A 16,414-nucleotide genomic window follows, 5' to 3' on the forward strand; every position below is an offset into this window, starting at 1 on the left:
CGTGAGTGCTGGCATTTCAGACCTGATTCTGGCCCTTTTCCAGGACAACAAGGATTTCAAAACCAGAAAAACACCAGATTAAAAAACACCAGTTAAGACCATGAAACCCTCTCAAATCATTGCCATATTTTAAGCAGACAAAATAAAGCCACAGAGAAGACAGCTTGATTTAAAGATCACTTTCAACCTCCGGGCTGGTCCCTGCTTTTGTGGGACAAGATCCTTACAGAGCAGCAAACCTCCCCACTGCTTTGGCAAGGACACGGTCACTTTTGCAGGCTATCTGAAAGGCAGCAGGAGCGTGGCATATAGTGCTGTTCATGTTTAGGCCCTCAGAGAGGTCTCTGTTGATGATGTCTTGTGACTTTTGTTTTAGCATAGATCGTTCAACCTGTCGACAGGAATAGATAAAAATATTTGATCATTGTTACAGTTAAAATATAGTCATTTCCATTTGTCTCCATCTTCAGAGCTATCTGTGACATGGGGGAGGGAGTTCCCATCCCAGGAGTCAGCAAGTGCTCCGGAAAGGGCATCCCTAGTTCTCTGCATGATCAGGAACATCTTGAAGGACACTGATGGGTCCCTATGGGCTGGGGAGCAAGTGGAAGGAGCAAGATGAGAAGGGAAATGGTCTGGGGAAGCCCTAATAGTTGCGAACAGATGAATGTGATGGCCTGTAGGGAACTAAAAGAAAGTGAGAGATGTCCCAGAGAGAGGGAGAGACTGGGGAAACCACAGAAACCACAGCTCCTAAGAGAGGGAAGCTGGGCATATGGCAATAGGAGAGGAAGGGGGGCTTGGTGCTGGCTCCTGCCATGGGGAGCTTGCCTGGGGAAGGGGCCATGGCCTCATGCTGATCTCCACCTGCTCCAAGTAGGAAACATGGTGCCAGCTGGACTCAGGGGGCCTGGGACAAGCAGGAGCCCAGGATACCTCTGCTGCCTCCCTGGGCAGAGGGAGCAGTGCCCTGGACCTCGAGGCAGGCAGGCAGGCAGCTTCTGGCCCCTCAGCAAGGAGGGTAAGGCAGTGACTCACTTTTGCACCTACCATAAATCTCAACGTCGTCGTAGAGGTCAGTGTCCCTACAAGAAAAAAGAACAGAGCGCTGTGAGGAGTCTGGCTGCCCATGGGAATGCTGCCACCACCTCCCACTACTGAGGCAAGGGCCAACTCATCCTCCTGCATCTCTGTCATGTCCAGGCCCTTTTGCCTCCTCGCAGATTCACGCTCACCCTTCTGGGCTGATGTTTGCAACTGCCTTTCCCCATGCCATCACAAAGGATTGAACATAACAGGAAACACATGGGATTTTTTTTTTCCTACAAATCATCCCTGTGGCAAAAGCTGACCCTGTTGCTCTTTGCTGTTTTCTCTCTGTCATTTTCTGACTCTTGACAGCTCTGCCCCCCCCAGCCCCCCAGCCCCATTGCTGCCCTGCTCCCTATGCCACTAGGACTTTTAAATAGCCTTGTCCATGGCCAAATAAATTGTGAAGTAAGTCTCCTTTGGCTGCCTCTCCTGCAGAGATGGGATCCTCTGGCATGGGGAGAGCATGGCTCAGTCCCTCATACTGGGAATGGGAGTCCTGTCCCAGGCTGCCGGGAACCTCAGACCCAGCCATGTGGATGGGCTGTGCTGACCCTTTGCACTGTGTGGCTGGCAGTGTCTGAGCAGTGCCCAGATAGGTCCCAAGCAAGGGCATCACGGTTTGGGGAGGGCTCACAAAGCCCTGGGAAGTTGTTGCTCTCCTTCTCTCATGAATCAGTACCAGAACCTCTTCTGACACCCAAAATCCCTGGAAAGGGCAGATTTTTCCCTTCAGGTTGATGAGCAGGGATTATCCTTATGGATTGCTGCACGGTTTGTGTCCTTTGGATGGTTCTGAGTTGGCACTCAAAGGCCAGGGCAGGTTCAGTGCCACATGCTCTAGGCAATCGCTACGACTTTCAGAGTGGAGAAGAAGCGGGTGAGGAAAGGGGTACTCACAGATGTAGCATCACGGCCCGGGGCACGTAGCCATCTAGAAGAGAGTGAGGAAAAGGATGTCAGGGAGTGCCAGGAGAAGGGGTGCAAGCAGGGTTGCACCGCAGCACCTCTCTCTGCCCTGGGCAGGAAAGGTTTAGCTTCATCTCACATCCCTGGTGAGTGTGGGGAGAGCACAATGCGCTGGCAAAAGCCTGCTTTGCTTTTGGGTAGGAGTGAAAGGTGGGCACATATGATGCAGCTATTACAATGGGAGCTGCTGTTTGCAGGTGGAAAGGAAACTGCAGAGACTAAAGAGCATTGAGAGCTTCAGCCAAAGGGCTTCTCCTGTAGAGGCTTTTAGTAGAGGGAGATTAAAAGACAGTGAGAGGCACAAAGGCTGGTGCTGAGTGGAAGGATGAGCAGGACATTTTTGCAAACAGAAGTAGGAACATTTCAGACCAAGGATAAATGTTGGGTCTGTTCTCTTAAATAACAAGGCGATGTCCCCTCCAGTCTATCAGTGCCATCAGTGCAGATGGGAAGAAAGATGTCTCTATCAGCAACTAACTGGAAACTGTACCATGCTCCCTGCCCTGGGCGGAGCCTCATACCCCACGCACTTACATCTCCTCTGGCTGTTTCGGCATAGGATTTGCTCCTGATTTGTAAACTGAATGACATCTAGAATTTCTCCTCGTCTGAGCGGGAGATTCTTCCCTCCACCTCTCTTCTCCGTTGCAGCAGGGTCAACCATCATTTGTGTCAGGACACGGATGCTTCCTTCAAACTAGAACACAAACAGCATTGCTACCACCCTGACAATAGCTCACACTGCTGCCCTAGAGGAGCATAAGCTGGGTAGCTCTGATCACTCTACCTTCTTTGAAAAAGCAGATTCCTCTTATGCAAAACGTCTTGTGAGACCAGCCTGATTTGGTGATATTTCAGTGGGGAACGAGGCAAGTTTCACCTGCCACTGGCAGGCTGCAGGGGAGGAGACACTGCTGTTGAGCTGGGAGCCTGGAAAACCCCGTTGTCCCAGGATGTTCAGGGCTTTCTGACATCCTTGCAGGGAACAGAATCCAATAAGGAGCTGGGAGTTCCCCCTCTCTCCTTGAAGACACCCGAGTGCAGACTTGAGGGCTGCTGTGGCCTGTGGCCTCCTACAGACCCCCGGCCTCTTGGCAACTCAGGCAGAGTCCTTGTGTGCCATGGACCCACCACTGGCCTCGTAATGGGTAATTCCACATCTACGCTTAATTTCAAGCTAAAAGGCATTTTGTCTGATCTCTGCAGTGCACAGCTCCTCTCTGCCTTTGAACTACATTACATCCTTCTCAGGGGAGGTGAGGATGAGCTTAGAGGGATAAGCAACCATTCATTGGTGCTCACCTTGAATTTCTTCTGAAACTCCCTGTCTGCCTTCTCTTCCTTCTTGCATTCCTTAAGTGTCATCACCTTTGTCCTCTGGAAGGTCTGGGCTTCTCTGCAGAGTCATTGAGTCACAGGAAAGCTCAGGTAACCCCAGCCCTCTGCTTTTCCCCATACCCTTCTTCTCAGGCTGTTGTTCTGTCTGTGGGCTGTTGTGGTTCCTTTGCACTGGGTCTGCCCCAGCACCCAAAGGTGCCCCCCTCCAGGGTGCTGCACTCTTGGTTCAGATTTAATCCTGCCTGATCTGGGATGTCTCACACCTTTATAGCACCACATGGCAGATTTTTAACTGTTCAGGGCTTGAGACTTCTGCCTGTCCTGAACTGAGCTAACCCCAGCCGCAGTTAAAGACATGTCGAGGTGGGGAAGGAGGTGTATTTCTGGCAGGAGGGACCCCCCCACACATTTACTATGGCTGCTCTCGATAGCAGTGGCTGGATTGGCATGCCGGCTGACAGCGCTTGCTGCAGCCCCTCTGACGCATCTCTGTCCTGCGTCTCGTACAGTCACTGCACTGCTCACCCACTGCGCCAACAGTTCTGTCTGGTCTCCTGTCAGCTAGAAAACTTTGCAGCCACTTGTGCTTTTCACCACATTCCTATTGCAACTCCATAAAAGACCATTGAACCTCCAGCTTTGCCATAGCCCAGCAAACCAGCACCGAGTCCTGATTTCCTGGCAGTTTGGGGCCCATAAAATAAATAAAAATCCTTATTACCTTTGCTCAGCTGGCATCAGGGCAACCCTGTTAGAGGCCAGACCAGCATTTCCACCTGTAAAATCAAATCCAGGGTGGGGAGTTGATGTGAGGCTGATAGATGATGTAGGCGCCCTCCGAGACACAACACAGGGAATATCTACAGGCCATACTGGAGGAGACTGGGCCCATTCCAGTTGCCTCTACCGTCTGGCCTTCCTGGGAAGAGCCAGAGCCACTTCCCTGTCACTTGATGTTACTTTATCCCATCCCATGCCTGTGCACAGCCTAACTAGAAGCCCAGCTCTGGATCACCTCTCCTTGTCCCACTCCCCTGCAGGGGAACAGTTTGCTCAGTGCAACTCATCAATGGAGTTGAGCAAATTCGAGTAGAAACTTAACACTCTCTTTGTGGCATAAATGGCATTTCTCTGCTCGGTGTACATCATTTGGGAAGAAGTTGAAGCTAATGTTGCTCTTCCCTTAGGTGAAAGCTGTCTCCATAAGGCGGGCAGATGGGAAGGTGAGGGTTAAACCAGCCAGACAAGTGAGACTGAAACAGCAGGGAGAGCTTTCCCCTCCACCACTTCAGGCCATGGGACCTCTGGGACTGTCTGGCAGCTGAATTCAGAGTGACCTCTTGGAACAACCTGACGCAGGACAGGACATTCTGGCAGTACTGTTCTCCACGGCCCTTGGGGCTGCCTGCAGTCCTGAGCACGGAGAAGGGGCCATCAACATTCCTGAGCTCATCTGATGCTTTTCCACACATCTGGAAGGGCTCCAGCTGAGGAGCACATTTGGAGTGAGAGTTTCAGTCCTCTGAGCACGGGGGGGGAGGGGGGGTTCAGAGTTACTTACTTATGCCCATTTACAAGGCTGTAGAGAAATGCACAGCCCTCGCATGCATGGGAGCAGCTGGCTTACAGCACACGCTCCACTGGCTGCCTGTGGTTACTGGGGCCTTGGGGCTGTCTGATCCACAGCCAGCATCCCAGCCCCTTCTGTACGTACCTCCTCCAGAGCAGGAATAAGCTGGCGGCTGGGAAGCAGGGGCCAATGGAAACCCTTGGCCTCCCCCGAGCAGTCCAACAGGCTCTACGTCATCATATATCTCATCTTCTTCCCTGGGGCAGCGGGAAACTGTAATTAGGAAGCTGAGTTGCAGCGACTGCACTGGGGTCTGAGGGCAGAGGGTCTGAGTAGCCTGCCAGGAAGAGGTCTGGACAAGGGGCAGGCAGCTGAGCTGCCCATGTTTGGCCCTGAGTACGGGGCAGAGCGGGACAGCAGCTCTGTGCTGGGCATCATCAGCAGAGTGTGACAGCTGCAGCCAGGTCAGCATGACATGTATCATGCACCAACCCATGGGCATGATCTTGCTAGCCTGGTGCTCCAGCAGAGTTTGTCTAGAGACTGGAGAGTGGAGGAACCCAGATCTGGGCTCCAATTCTTGGGTGTATCTCTCCCACTTGTGCAAGGAGTTTAAAACATGGCAATGCAGAAGAATGGCACTTTGCACTGGTGGAACTACCTGCAGAAGGTGCTATCTCAAGGTGGGCACTAAAAGCAGGCAGGAAAACCTAAAGACCCTCTTGGCATCCCCTCTCATGGCCTTTCCACTGAGCTGAGACAGGCAGGGAGCTGCCTCACACTGAGAGTGCCTGAAATAAAAGTGCCACCTTGGTACTTACCCTATTAAACGTGGAGCATTCTGTGGTGGGAACCGTGCTGCGCCTGATGCAGTATAATCTGGTTTCAGGTAACGGTAACCTATGGTAAAAAGAGGAATGGAAGGGGCGTCACTAGGGGTTATTTCAAGCCTTCCTTCAACTCTAAAACCTGTTCTGACATTCAGAGCCTCCCTGGGCTAGTTTTTGTGCAAAGTGATGCAGGGTGACTAAACTGATTGCGGATTTGAATTCAGGGATGAATTTTTGCTCCATGGCCCATTTGGGGATTTTCTTTCCTTCCCTAGCCTCTGAAACATGGCTCATTGGGAAGCTCAGTGGGGAGTTTTAATATACACATTCCCATTCCTGTGTCCTTAATGTTCTTTTCTCCCTGAACCAGTGAGGAAACGGGAGGGAAAGAAGCTGAGATAGGTATTTTGAATGTGGTGAATACCCTAAGCCCAGAGTTGTATCAAAGTGCGAGGCCTGGACATCTCCATGTGCTCAGGAGTGCTGCTGTCCCCTGTACAATCCTATGTGTGTACATCCCTGATAGGATGCCATTATTTTATCACTAGACCCCTAGCTGTCACCTTCCTGGTTTGCCAGACCAGTCAATAACTGGCATGAATATCCATGATACAATATCCCAGCACTGCTGGGATTATTGTACCAAGTTATGAGCAATCATAAACCAGGCCCTAAAAATCTTAAGGCTGCCCTAAAAATTGAGAAGGGAGGGTCATTTTAGATTTTCAAACATTCTTTAGTATCCATGAGACAAAAACAATACTTGAAAACTACCAGCTTGTAAGACGTATGGAAAAGAGATCATTTGCTCATCCAGCAGGACCACATTCTGCCTTGCAAGCCATAAGAGCACCCAGGGCTGGGAACCCTTTTCTATGGGTGAGCAATGCCCAGCACAATGGCTGGCCCAGGTCTGATGAAGGCCTGTGAGTGGACCACAATATAATGAACTAATATGTTAATTAAATAAAACAGTTAAGTTTTGCAGTTCTCATAAGGAAAGGAGGAGAGGCTCTACTTTCTTGTTAATGACCCACTCTATAACCCAGCATGGCTACAGGTAATCTTTACTCGTATTATGGTCTCGTCTCAAAATATTTGGCTTAATATGCAGCCCCATCCCATGTAGGCAAAAGAGTAGAAGTATCAGCCAGAATCACTCTTCCCTTTCCAGATCAAGCTGCCATCAATCTTAGTTCTCTCCTTTTTCCTCCCTCTGTCTGTATCATCTTGTAGCATGATCTGGTCAAGCTCCTCTGGACTCAGAACTGTACAAGTCTCAGTCCACAAGACTCAAAAGACCTTTGTTGAAGCCTCTGATTCTCTTCCCCTAAACAAGCCAGGCTCTCTTTCTGATCCTTGGTTTCTCAGTAGGGATAGCAGCACCCTTCTGTCTCACATGGTACCATGTGGTTGAATGTGAGATGCTGAGATGAGAAGCCAACTCATGTATCGCTTGGAGATGGACCCTATGGTTATGGCAAGTTAGCATAAGCTGGTTAATAGGGAAACACTCTTAAAACAGGGTGGAGAACAAGAACTTAGAAAACTTGAAGAAGAAATGGAATTTGAAACAAGTTTTGAATCCAAGACCATGGATTACCAGACTGGTGGCTGTTAGAAAGGAAAAAATCTGCCTAGATTAGGAAGGTGGAGCACAGCAAGGGCCATGCCAAATGGAGGGGGACCACCACATCCAAAAGGCACCAAGCCCCACATCCCAAAGACAGCTGGCATCCAGTAAGGAGGGCTCACAAAGCAGGCTCACCCTGCAGGGAGTCTTGACAGCTCCTTTGGGCTTAGAGGTGGACAGCATTGCAGGCAACGCACTGACAGCTTCAGAGTGCCTCTGCCTCTAAGCCAAAGCGTACGTAGGTGCTTCTCCCCTGTGGGGTGGAGGAGACCAGCTCCAGCTCCCACCAGTCAGGCTTGTCTGCTCTTACAATCATAGGTTGGACAGTTTGGAAAGGACATTTGGAGTCTCTAGTCCAACATCCTGCTCAGAGCAGGGCTGGCTTCAGAGCTATAGCAGGTTGATCAGGGCCTTATCCTGCCGAGATATGAATATCATATAATATGAGAGTGCAGCAAACAGAGGCAGCAAACAGATGCAGCAGTTTGCGCAGCAGTGTCTGGGCTCTGCCTGGGCCTTTTGTGGACCTTGTTGGAAGTTGTGGAGGCTTTCTGGGGACCCCATGAGGAACTAGACGGTGCTTACTGCTAGCAGGGAGAGCTAGACAAGGACAACTGCAGGGGGCCTTGACTTAACTTCTGGGAAGCTCTAGCTAGGTGTGGCTGCTGCTAACGAGCTCTCTGGGCTGCCCTGATCAGAGGGAGTTGGGGCTTTTGTTTCAGGTGGCTCTTGATTGGGTGGGTCAAGCACCCTTGTGAGTCACTGCTAGGCAGAGGCCTATATAAGAGCCAGGCCTAGAGCACAGCAAACAGTGGTAATGAACAGATGCAGCAGTTTGTGCAGAAGGCAAAGAAGGCACCTTCATTTTCCACAGTGGTATGTCCTTCCCCGGGGCATGGTCATGACACGCCGCAGAGCACGTTCCCCAGTGGCTGCTGGAGGTGCTGCATCGGCTGTGTCTGAGGCTTCAACCCAGACAGACCCTCTGACAGCAGATGCAGCCCTGCAGGTGTCAGGCTGCAGGGAGTGCCTGGGGCCTCTCCACGAGGCCTGGGCTGACAGTCAGCTCTCCTGTGTGAGGTGTGCTGTGGTTGACCAGTTGCATCACCAGATAAAGGAGCTGCAGGAGGAAGTTAGCAGGCTGCATAGCATCTGAGAAGATGAGCGGGAGATTGATAGGGTGTTCTCGGAGACTGTGCAGCTCCAGGAGTCCCCACCCCCCACTGCAGCGGAGTTGTCAGAGGGCTCAGCGCCATGTGTAAAGCTGCATCATAACACTGTTGAAGAGGGCTGGAAGCTGGTGACCTCTCATAGAAGGAGAAAGGCTCTTACTCCTCCTCAAGACTTACCCTTGAAGAACAAGTTTAGCGCCCTCCAAGCTGAGGAGGAGCTGGGCATGGCTCCAAGGGAGGCAACTGGCCTGGCAGACCCTGTGCCGTGCAGGAATCCCCGGAAGAAGCGGTGAGTGACTGTTGTGGGTGACTGCCTGCTGCAGGGGACAGAGGCACCTCTCTGCCGACCTGACCTCTTGTCCAGAGAGGTTTGCTGCCTGCCAGGGGCTCGAATGAGAGATGTCATGGAAAGACTGCCAAGGCTTGTCCATGCATCAGACTACTACCCTCTGCTGCTCTTCCATGTGGGCGCTAACGACACGAAAGGCAAACTGGAAACCATCAAACGGGACTTCAGAGCTCTGGGAATGGTGGTCAAGGGTCTGGGAGCCCAGGTCGTTTTCTCCTCAATCTTGCCTGTGAGGGGAAAGGATGGCAGCAGGAGTAGACGAGTTTTCCAAGTTAACAACTGGCTGCGCCGCTGGTGTTGGCAGCAGGGCTTTGGTTTCTATGACCATGGGACCCTGTTTGAAGATCAACAGCTGATGGGGAGCGATGGGATCCACCTTACCAAGTGGGGCACACGTTCTGTGATTCTGTCTTTGCCAACAGGTTGGCCAGCCTGGTAAGGAGGGCTTTAAACCAGGAAAGATGGGGGAAGGGGAGAGTTATAGAGACACGGTAGTCAGTAAAACACGGCTCAAGTCAGGATGCCTCCAGCAGGTGCATACAGCCAGAGGAGACAGCATGGGACATGGCTATGGAGGATCCTCTTGCACCTCTCCTGAGAAGCCTGCATGCTTGACTGGCTCTCTGAAATGCCTGTATACCAATGTGCACAGCATGGGGAATAAACAGGAAGAGTTAGAGATCTGTGTGAGGTCGCAGGGCCATGATCTCGTTGCAGTGACAGAGACATGGTGGGATAGTTCTCATGACTGGAATGCTGTCAGGGATGGCTACGTGCTTTTTAGGAAGGACAGGCTAGGAAGGCGAGGTGGTGGAGTTGCTCTTTATGTGAGGGAGCAACTAGAATGTGTGGAGCTCTGCCTCGGGGTGGATGAAGAGCAGGTTGAGAGCTTATGGGTAAGGATTAAAGGGCAGGGTAACATGGGTGACACTGTTGTGGGGGTTTACTACAGGCCACCTGATCAGGAAGAAGTCATCGATGAGGCCTTCTACAGACAGCTGGAAGTAGCCTCACGATCACAGGCCCTGGTTCTCATGGGAGACTTCAACCACCCTGACATCTGTTGGGAAGACAGCACAGCTAGGCACAAACAGTCAAAGAGGTTCCTGCAGAGCATTGATGATAATTTCTTGACTCAGGTGGTGGAGACGCCAATGAGGAGAGGTGCAATGCTAGACCTTGTACTAACAAAGAAGGTCTAGTTGGAGATGTGAAGGTTGGGGGCAGCCTTGGCTGCAGTGACCATGAGATGGTGGAGTTCAGGACCCTACGAGGAGGGAGCAGGGCAATGAGTAGGATTGCAACGCTGGACTTCAGGAGAGCTGACTTTGGCCTCTTGAGGGACCTACTTAGGGAAATCTCCTGGGGTAGGGCCCTAGAAGGAAGAGGGATCCAAGAAAGCTGGTTAATATTCAAGTATCACCTCTTCCAGGTTCAAGATCAGTGCATCCCTCTGAGTAAGAGATCCAGCAAGGAGGGCAGGAGACCCGCCTGGATGAGCAAGGAACTCCTGGCAAAACTCCAACAGAAGAAGGAAGTCTACAGAACGTGGAAAAGGGGCTAGGCCACTTGGGGGGAATATAGGGACCTTGTCAGAGTGTGCAGGGATGCGACAAGGAAGGCTAAGGCCCAGTTGGAATTCAATCTGGCAAGGGATGTCAAGGACAACAAGAAGGGGTTCTTCAAATACATTAATAGCAAAAGGAAGACTAGGGAAAATGTGGGCCCGCTGCTGAATGGGGCGGGTGCCCTGCTAACGAAGCATACAGAGAAGGCAGAGTTATTGAATGCTGCCTTTGCTTCAGTCTTTACTGCTAAGGCCAGTCCTGAGGAATTCCAGACCTTGGGGGCAAGAGAGGAAGGCTGGAGAAAGGAAGACCCTCCCTTGGTTGAGGAGGATCAGGTTAGAGATCTTTTGTCCAAACCTGACATCCACAAATCCATGGGCCCTGAAGGGATGCACCCACGAGTGCTGAGGGAGCTGGCGGATGTTACTGCTAGGCCACTCTCCATCATCTTGGAAAGGTCCTGGAGATCAGGAGAGGTGCCTGAGGCCTGGAAGAAAGCCAATGTCACGCCAGCCTTCCAAAAGGGCAAGAAGGAGGAGCCAGGAAACTACAGGCCTGTCAGCCTCCCCTCCACCCCTGGAAAGGTGATGGAACAGCTCCTCCTGGAGGTCCTCTCTAAGCATGTGGAGGACAAGAAGGTGATCAGGAGTAGTCAGTGTGGAATCACCAAAGGGAAATCATGCTGGACCAATCGGATAGCCTTCTATGACAGAATGACTGGCTGGGTAGACGAGGGCAGAGCAGTGGATGTTGTCTGCCTGGCCTTCAGCAAGGCTTTGGACACTGTCTCCCATCACATCCTCCTAGGTAAGCTCAGGAAGTGTGGGTTGGATGAGCAGACAGTGAGGTGGATTGAGAAGTGGCTGGGTGGCCGAGCTCAGAGGGTTGTGGTGAATGGCACAGAGTCAAGTTGGAGGCCTGTAGCTAGTGGTGTCCCCCAGGGCTCAGTCCTGGGTCCAGTCTTGTTCAACGTATTCATCAATGACCTGGAGGAAGGGACAGAGTGCACCCTCAGCAAGTTTGCTGATGATACTAAACTGGGGGGAGAGGTTAACACACCAGAAGGCTGTGCTGCCGTTCAGAGGGACCTGGACAGGCTAGAGAGTTGGGCAGAGAGGAACCTCCTGAAGTTCAACAAAGAGCAAGTGCAGGGTCCTGCACCTAGGCAGGAATAATCCCCTGCACCAGTACAGGCTGGGGGTTGACCTGCTGGAAAGTAGCTCTGCAGAGAAGGACCTGGGAGTCCTGGTGGACAACAAGTTAAGCATGAGGCAGCAGTGTGCCCTTGTGGCCAAGAAAGCCAATGGTATGCTGGGGTGCATTAGGCAGAGTGTTGCCAGCAGGTGGAGGGAGGTGATCCTGCCCCTCTCCTCAGCCCTGGCGAGGCCTCACCTGGAGGACTGTGTCCCGTTCTGGGCTCCCCAGTACAAGAGAGACATGGCACTACTGGAGGGCTACAAAGATGATGAGGGGCCTGGAGCATCTCTCCTCTGAAGAAAGGCTGCAAGAGCTGGGCCTGTTCAGCCTGGAGAAGAGAAGACTGAGAGGTGATCTCATAAACGTGTACAAGTATCTGCAGGGGGAGTGTCAAGAGGATGAGGCCAGCCTCTTCTCCGTGGTGCCCAGCAACAGGACAAGAGGCAATGGGCAGAAACTGAACCACAGGAAGTTCCACCTAAACCTGAGAAAAAACTTCTTCACTGTGAGGGTGACAGAGCATTGGAACAGGTTGCCCAGAGAGGTGGTGGAGTCTCTTTCGCTGGAGATATTCAAAACCCGTCTGGATGTGATCCTGGGCAATATGCTCTAGGTGACCCTGCTTGAACAGGGAGGTTGGACGAGATGATCTCCAGAGGTCCCTTCCAACCTAAACGATTCTGTGATTCTGTGATCGTCACAGATGCAGATCCCCCATCTCTCTGGTCCTTGTTGCATGACTGCATCACTCTCACAGAGAAAAAGTTCTTCTTTATATTTAACTGGAATTTCCCCTACTGTAGCTCATGCTTGTCACCTCTGGTCCTGTTCCTGTGCACCTCTGGGAAGAATCTGGCTCCATCCTGTCTACACCCCACATTAGCTGTCTGTGGGCAGCAATAGGATCTCCCCTTTGCCCTCTTTCCTTGCATCTGAACAAACCCAGATCTCAGCTTCTCCTCTTTCACCATGTGCTCCAGCCCCTAACCATCTTAGTGCCTGGCATGATACTCACTCCACTTTGTCAACATCTTTCAAGTACTTACTACAATCCCACTTTGTAAAAGTACCCCAGAATCTCATACCTGTTCTCAGCCAGGGATAGGGCACCTAATTCCCCTTCCTTTCTTCACTCTCTTCACCTGCTGTCCTTTCCTTTCATTCTTTTCCACATGCTACATCTATAAAAGCCCCTCTGTCATTATCACCCCCCCACCTCTCCCTCAACCCTCCCTAGTATTTCTATCTACTAGGAGCTCCAGACCCTAACTGGGGAGTTTTTCCTTCCTAGAGCTGCTGTTGTGGGAGGATTTCAGATGCCTGGCCATACCTGGCTGAGCGTTCCTCAATGGTTCTGCGGCAGGACGGTCGCGTACCCCAGGATGTGCAGCTGCACTGAACTTCTCCAGATCCACAACAGGAGGGCGCCTGGGCTTGGCTGGCCTCGCTCCCAGTGCCCTGATGTGTGGCAAAGGCTTCCTCTGAGGCAGAGCTGGATGCTTTGTCTCATGGGTGCTTCCTGAAGCATTCAGGGAAGCTGGAACAGCTGCTCCTTTGGCAGGAACTCTTGGAGCACCCTTGTCTTTCATGAGTGGCCATTTCTGCTGAGCTGGGCTTCTCTGGGGAGGATCTGAGGTGGCTCCAATGTCTTTGTTCAGTGCCTCTCTTCCTCCTGGCTTTGCAGTGGCTGGGTGGAAATTGGCCTCTTGAGCAATCTCCTTCTTCAGTCGAGTCACCCATGCTGCGTTCTCACCAAAGGGAGGAGTAGGCAAACTCTGTCCCTCATTTTGGCCTTTATTGCGAGATAGAGGGGCTCTGGTGAAATCCACTCTCCTGGTCCTGGGGGGCTTGGGAGGTGGCTTGCCCTTGGAACCTGGTGAAGGGGTCTGTCGTAGTTCTGTTGCACAGGATGCTGCAGAGGGGCTCCCCCAGCTGCCTGCTTCAGGGGCATCTTTCCTGTTCCCTTGGAGCTTTGCTCGTAGGTGCCTCGCAACAGCCTCTTTCCCTTCCAGATGTGTCTGTGACTGCTAAGAAAAGCTCCAGTTAAAACACCATGAAGGAAAATGAATCAAAGCCAAAACCATTTCCCTTTGGAGAATGCAGCATCATTTCAACATAGCCTGACACTGATCCTCCATGAAAAGCAATCTTTGCCCATAGCCGTCCTGGAACGTCTCTGAGAAAATAGCTGTCACCCCAGTCTTCCAAAAGGGCAAGAAGGAGGAGCCAGGAAACTACAGGCCTGTCAGCCTCCCCTCCATCTTCACTGTGAGGGTGACTGAGCATTGGAACAGGTTGCCCAGAGAGGTAGTGGAGTCTCCTTCGCTGGAGATATTCAAAACCCGTCTGGATGTGATCCTGGGAAATATGCTCTAGGTGACCCTGCTGGAGCAGGGAGGTTGGACTAGATGATCTCCAGAGGTCCCTTCCAACCTAAACGATTCTGTGATTCAGTGTGTGTCACTGGGTTTGGCCCTGAAAGTGAGGAGTGTGGCAGCTTGCTTGTGGTCTGCTTTGAAAGCACTGAGCAGGGCAGCCCCAAATGCCACTTCCTTCATTATTATAGAAGCAACCGCAGGTCCATGTGGGGATGTGTCCTTCTTTGTGGCTGTCACTGCCAAAAGGAGAAGTGGCCCTGGCTGCCTGGGGACTAGAGGCTGTCGTATCTGTGCGGGGGAGACAGCACAGAGCAGTCGGCACCCTTCAGAGAAATCACTGGAGGAAAACCTGGGATGGCACTGCTAAAACTCATCTGAGCAAAGTCTGTACAAGTCAAGTGAAGAGGCAGTAGGTCTGTCCTATTTTTCTGACCACTGCATTTCCTGTGCTGCTCACATTGTGCTGAGCATACACAGTGAACTAGGACACATCAGTGTCTCAGCCTCAGATGAAAGCTGCCCTTGAGTTTCCTGAGTGCCCTAAAAGCATCTCTTTCAGAAGCCTCCAGAGAAAGGCTGCCAGGAGGAGTATGGATGACTTTTGGGAGAGGAGCACTATGCTTAAGGTATGGCAGAGACCTCAGGTGTGATGTGGTTAGATTTTTTTGTAAGCTTCTCAGATGGACCAAATAGGAGGGGATAGATCCTTTTCCTCCTCCCCAGTCTCTCTCCCACTCCATTGTCCCAGGACCACCATGTCCTGTTGTATCAGGGCTAGTTGGTCTGCTAAGTCTGCTCTGCCACTGGTAGATCTTGAAGTTCTCCTCCTTCTGGGATTTCAGTTTGAGTTCATGGTTGCATAATTTTTTCTTTCACAATGGAAAGGCTAACATGCAGAGAAGCTAGAGCAATATTTGTGGACATAAGTGCTCAAGTTTATACACCTAAACAAGTGCAAGCTCCCCTCACGACCCTGGAACTGCATGTGGCGGTCGCCCCAATTTCCCCCAGTAAAAGGATGCAAGCTGAGTATTCTCAAAAGAATCTGTGATAGAATAGAGAGAGAATTCACTACTTCCTGTCCACCAGTTAGTGGAGCTTTCACACAAATTAGTGAAAAAAGCAACTTTTTCAATATTCCCAAACATGCATGTGGGATTTTTGGCTTATGAATACTTCAGATGTTTGCAAATATTAATGTCATAGCCATACCAGGAACAAAGGTTATTTATAAGGTTATAACACAGCAACAGCAGTGCTCTAATAAATTCCAACTTTTTCAATATATTTTGCATTGATAGGTGGTCTTCTGGATTCAGTGGCACAATGTAACCTTCTCTTGTTTCACAGATTTTGTATCCAACCTCTTGTGCAATTCAGTGTTACGTGGACATTCTTGTACTGAGTCCAGTAACTTGCCAGAGGCTTTGCAAGCTCTGATCAGGTGAGCTGTACATAAGGACTTTGCCTTTTCTATACATTTGCTAGCCTAAACTGGCTACATTTCAGAACAGAGCAAAGTGATAATTTTGTAGTTTCTGTCTGGCACTCAGCAGCTACTTCAGATTAGCTGGAGTTTCAAGAAGCACCAGTGGGGACAAAAGTTCTTATCTAAAGAGGGAAGCTACTCGCTGAGGAGTAGCTAGGATCTAGCACGTTGTCATGATAAAAACCAAAGAAACCCTCTAGCTTTCCAAGCGCTAGTGGAAGACACTGTTCTGCTCCCTATGTCTTGTCCCCAGACACAACGCAGCCCAAGTATAAGTGGCCCAGGTACAATTACTACTTACCATTTTCCATCAGCGGACACTTTCTACATGCTCATCTCTGTCCTAAGGACCACCAGAGGCATCCAAGCACAAGTACTTGTGGAAAATGAATCTCTCCCACCAGCAGCAGAATCCCCCTCCTCTGAAATGAGAGACTCTTTCATAATGGTTGGCAAGAAGCTGTGGGTAATGCCAGGAAGTAGCTGTAGTCTGATGATGTAAAACAGCAAGAGGAGGAGCAGCAGCAGCTTTTTTGTATTGCTATCTTTGATGCCAGACTCTGATGTTGCTGGGAATTTTAAGGTCCATCAAGCCCCATTGTTCATAAAATGGCCTGACAGGTAGCTGGGAAAGAGCCTTGGATTTGGGGAATGATTCTGAGATAAGGTGGTTGGGTTCCTGCAATGAACAAGAAGGCAGATTATGTCCTCATTTCACCATGGCCAGCATGGACAAGCTTCACATTAGGTCTCCAAAGCACCATGGGACCTGCAGAAAGTGTAAGAGATTCATGGTCTGCTCTTTGGTGGCTTCGTTCTACCATCCTCTACC

General features: G+C 51.0%; 1 protein-coding gene across 3 annotated transcripts; it reads right to left on the reverse strand.

Annotated features, from left to right (window-relative positions):
- Positions 1 to 111: 111 nt before the first annotated feature.
- On the reverse strand, positions 112 to 16,052 carry PRAM1 (PML-RARA regulated adaptor molecule 1). 3 transcript variants are annotated; one of them, XM_068920097.1, is made up of 10 exons: positions 15,884 to 16,052; positions 13,046 to 13,739; positions 5,788 to 5,866; positions 5,111 to 5,223; positions 4,118 to 4,172; positions 3,361 to 3,454; positions 2,593 to 2,755; positions 1,990 to 2,023; positions 1,051 to 1,085; positions 112 to 391 (listed from the first exon to the last, which is right to left on the reverse strand). In XM_068920097.1, the coding sequence occupies exons 1-10, from the start codon at positions 15,884 to 15,886 to the stop codon at positions 387 to 389; spliced, it is 1,275 nt and encodes a 424-aa protein (XP_068776198.1). In that variant the 5' UTR covers positions 15,887 to 16,052; the 3' UTR covers positions 112 to 386. The 3 variants fall into 3 exon arrangements, with proteins under 3 accessions (XP_068776198.1, XP_068776197.1, XP_068776199.1); XM_068920096.1 differs by having other exon boundaries at positions 13,046 to 13,742; XM_068920098.1 differs by lacking the exons at positions 13,046 to 13,739; positions 15,884 to 16,052 and adding an exon at positions 8,779 to 10,004.
- Positions 16,053 to 16,414: the final 362 nt, after the last annotated feature.

The sequence above is a fragment of the Struthio camelus genome, chromosome 26, assembly GCF_040807025.1.
Source record: "Struthio camelus isolate bStrCam1 chromosome 26, bStrCam1.hap1, whole genome shotgun sequence".
Taxonomy (NCBI): domain Eukaryota; kingdom Metazoa; phylum Chordata; class Aves; order Struthioniformes; family Struthionidae; genus Struthio; species Struthio camelus.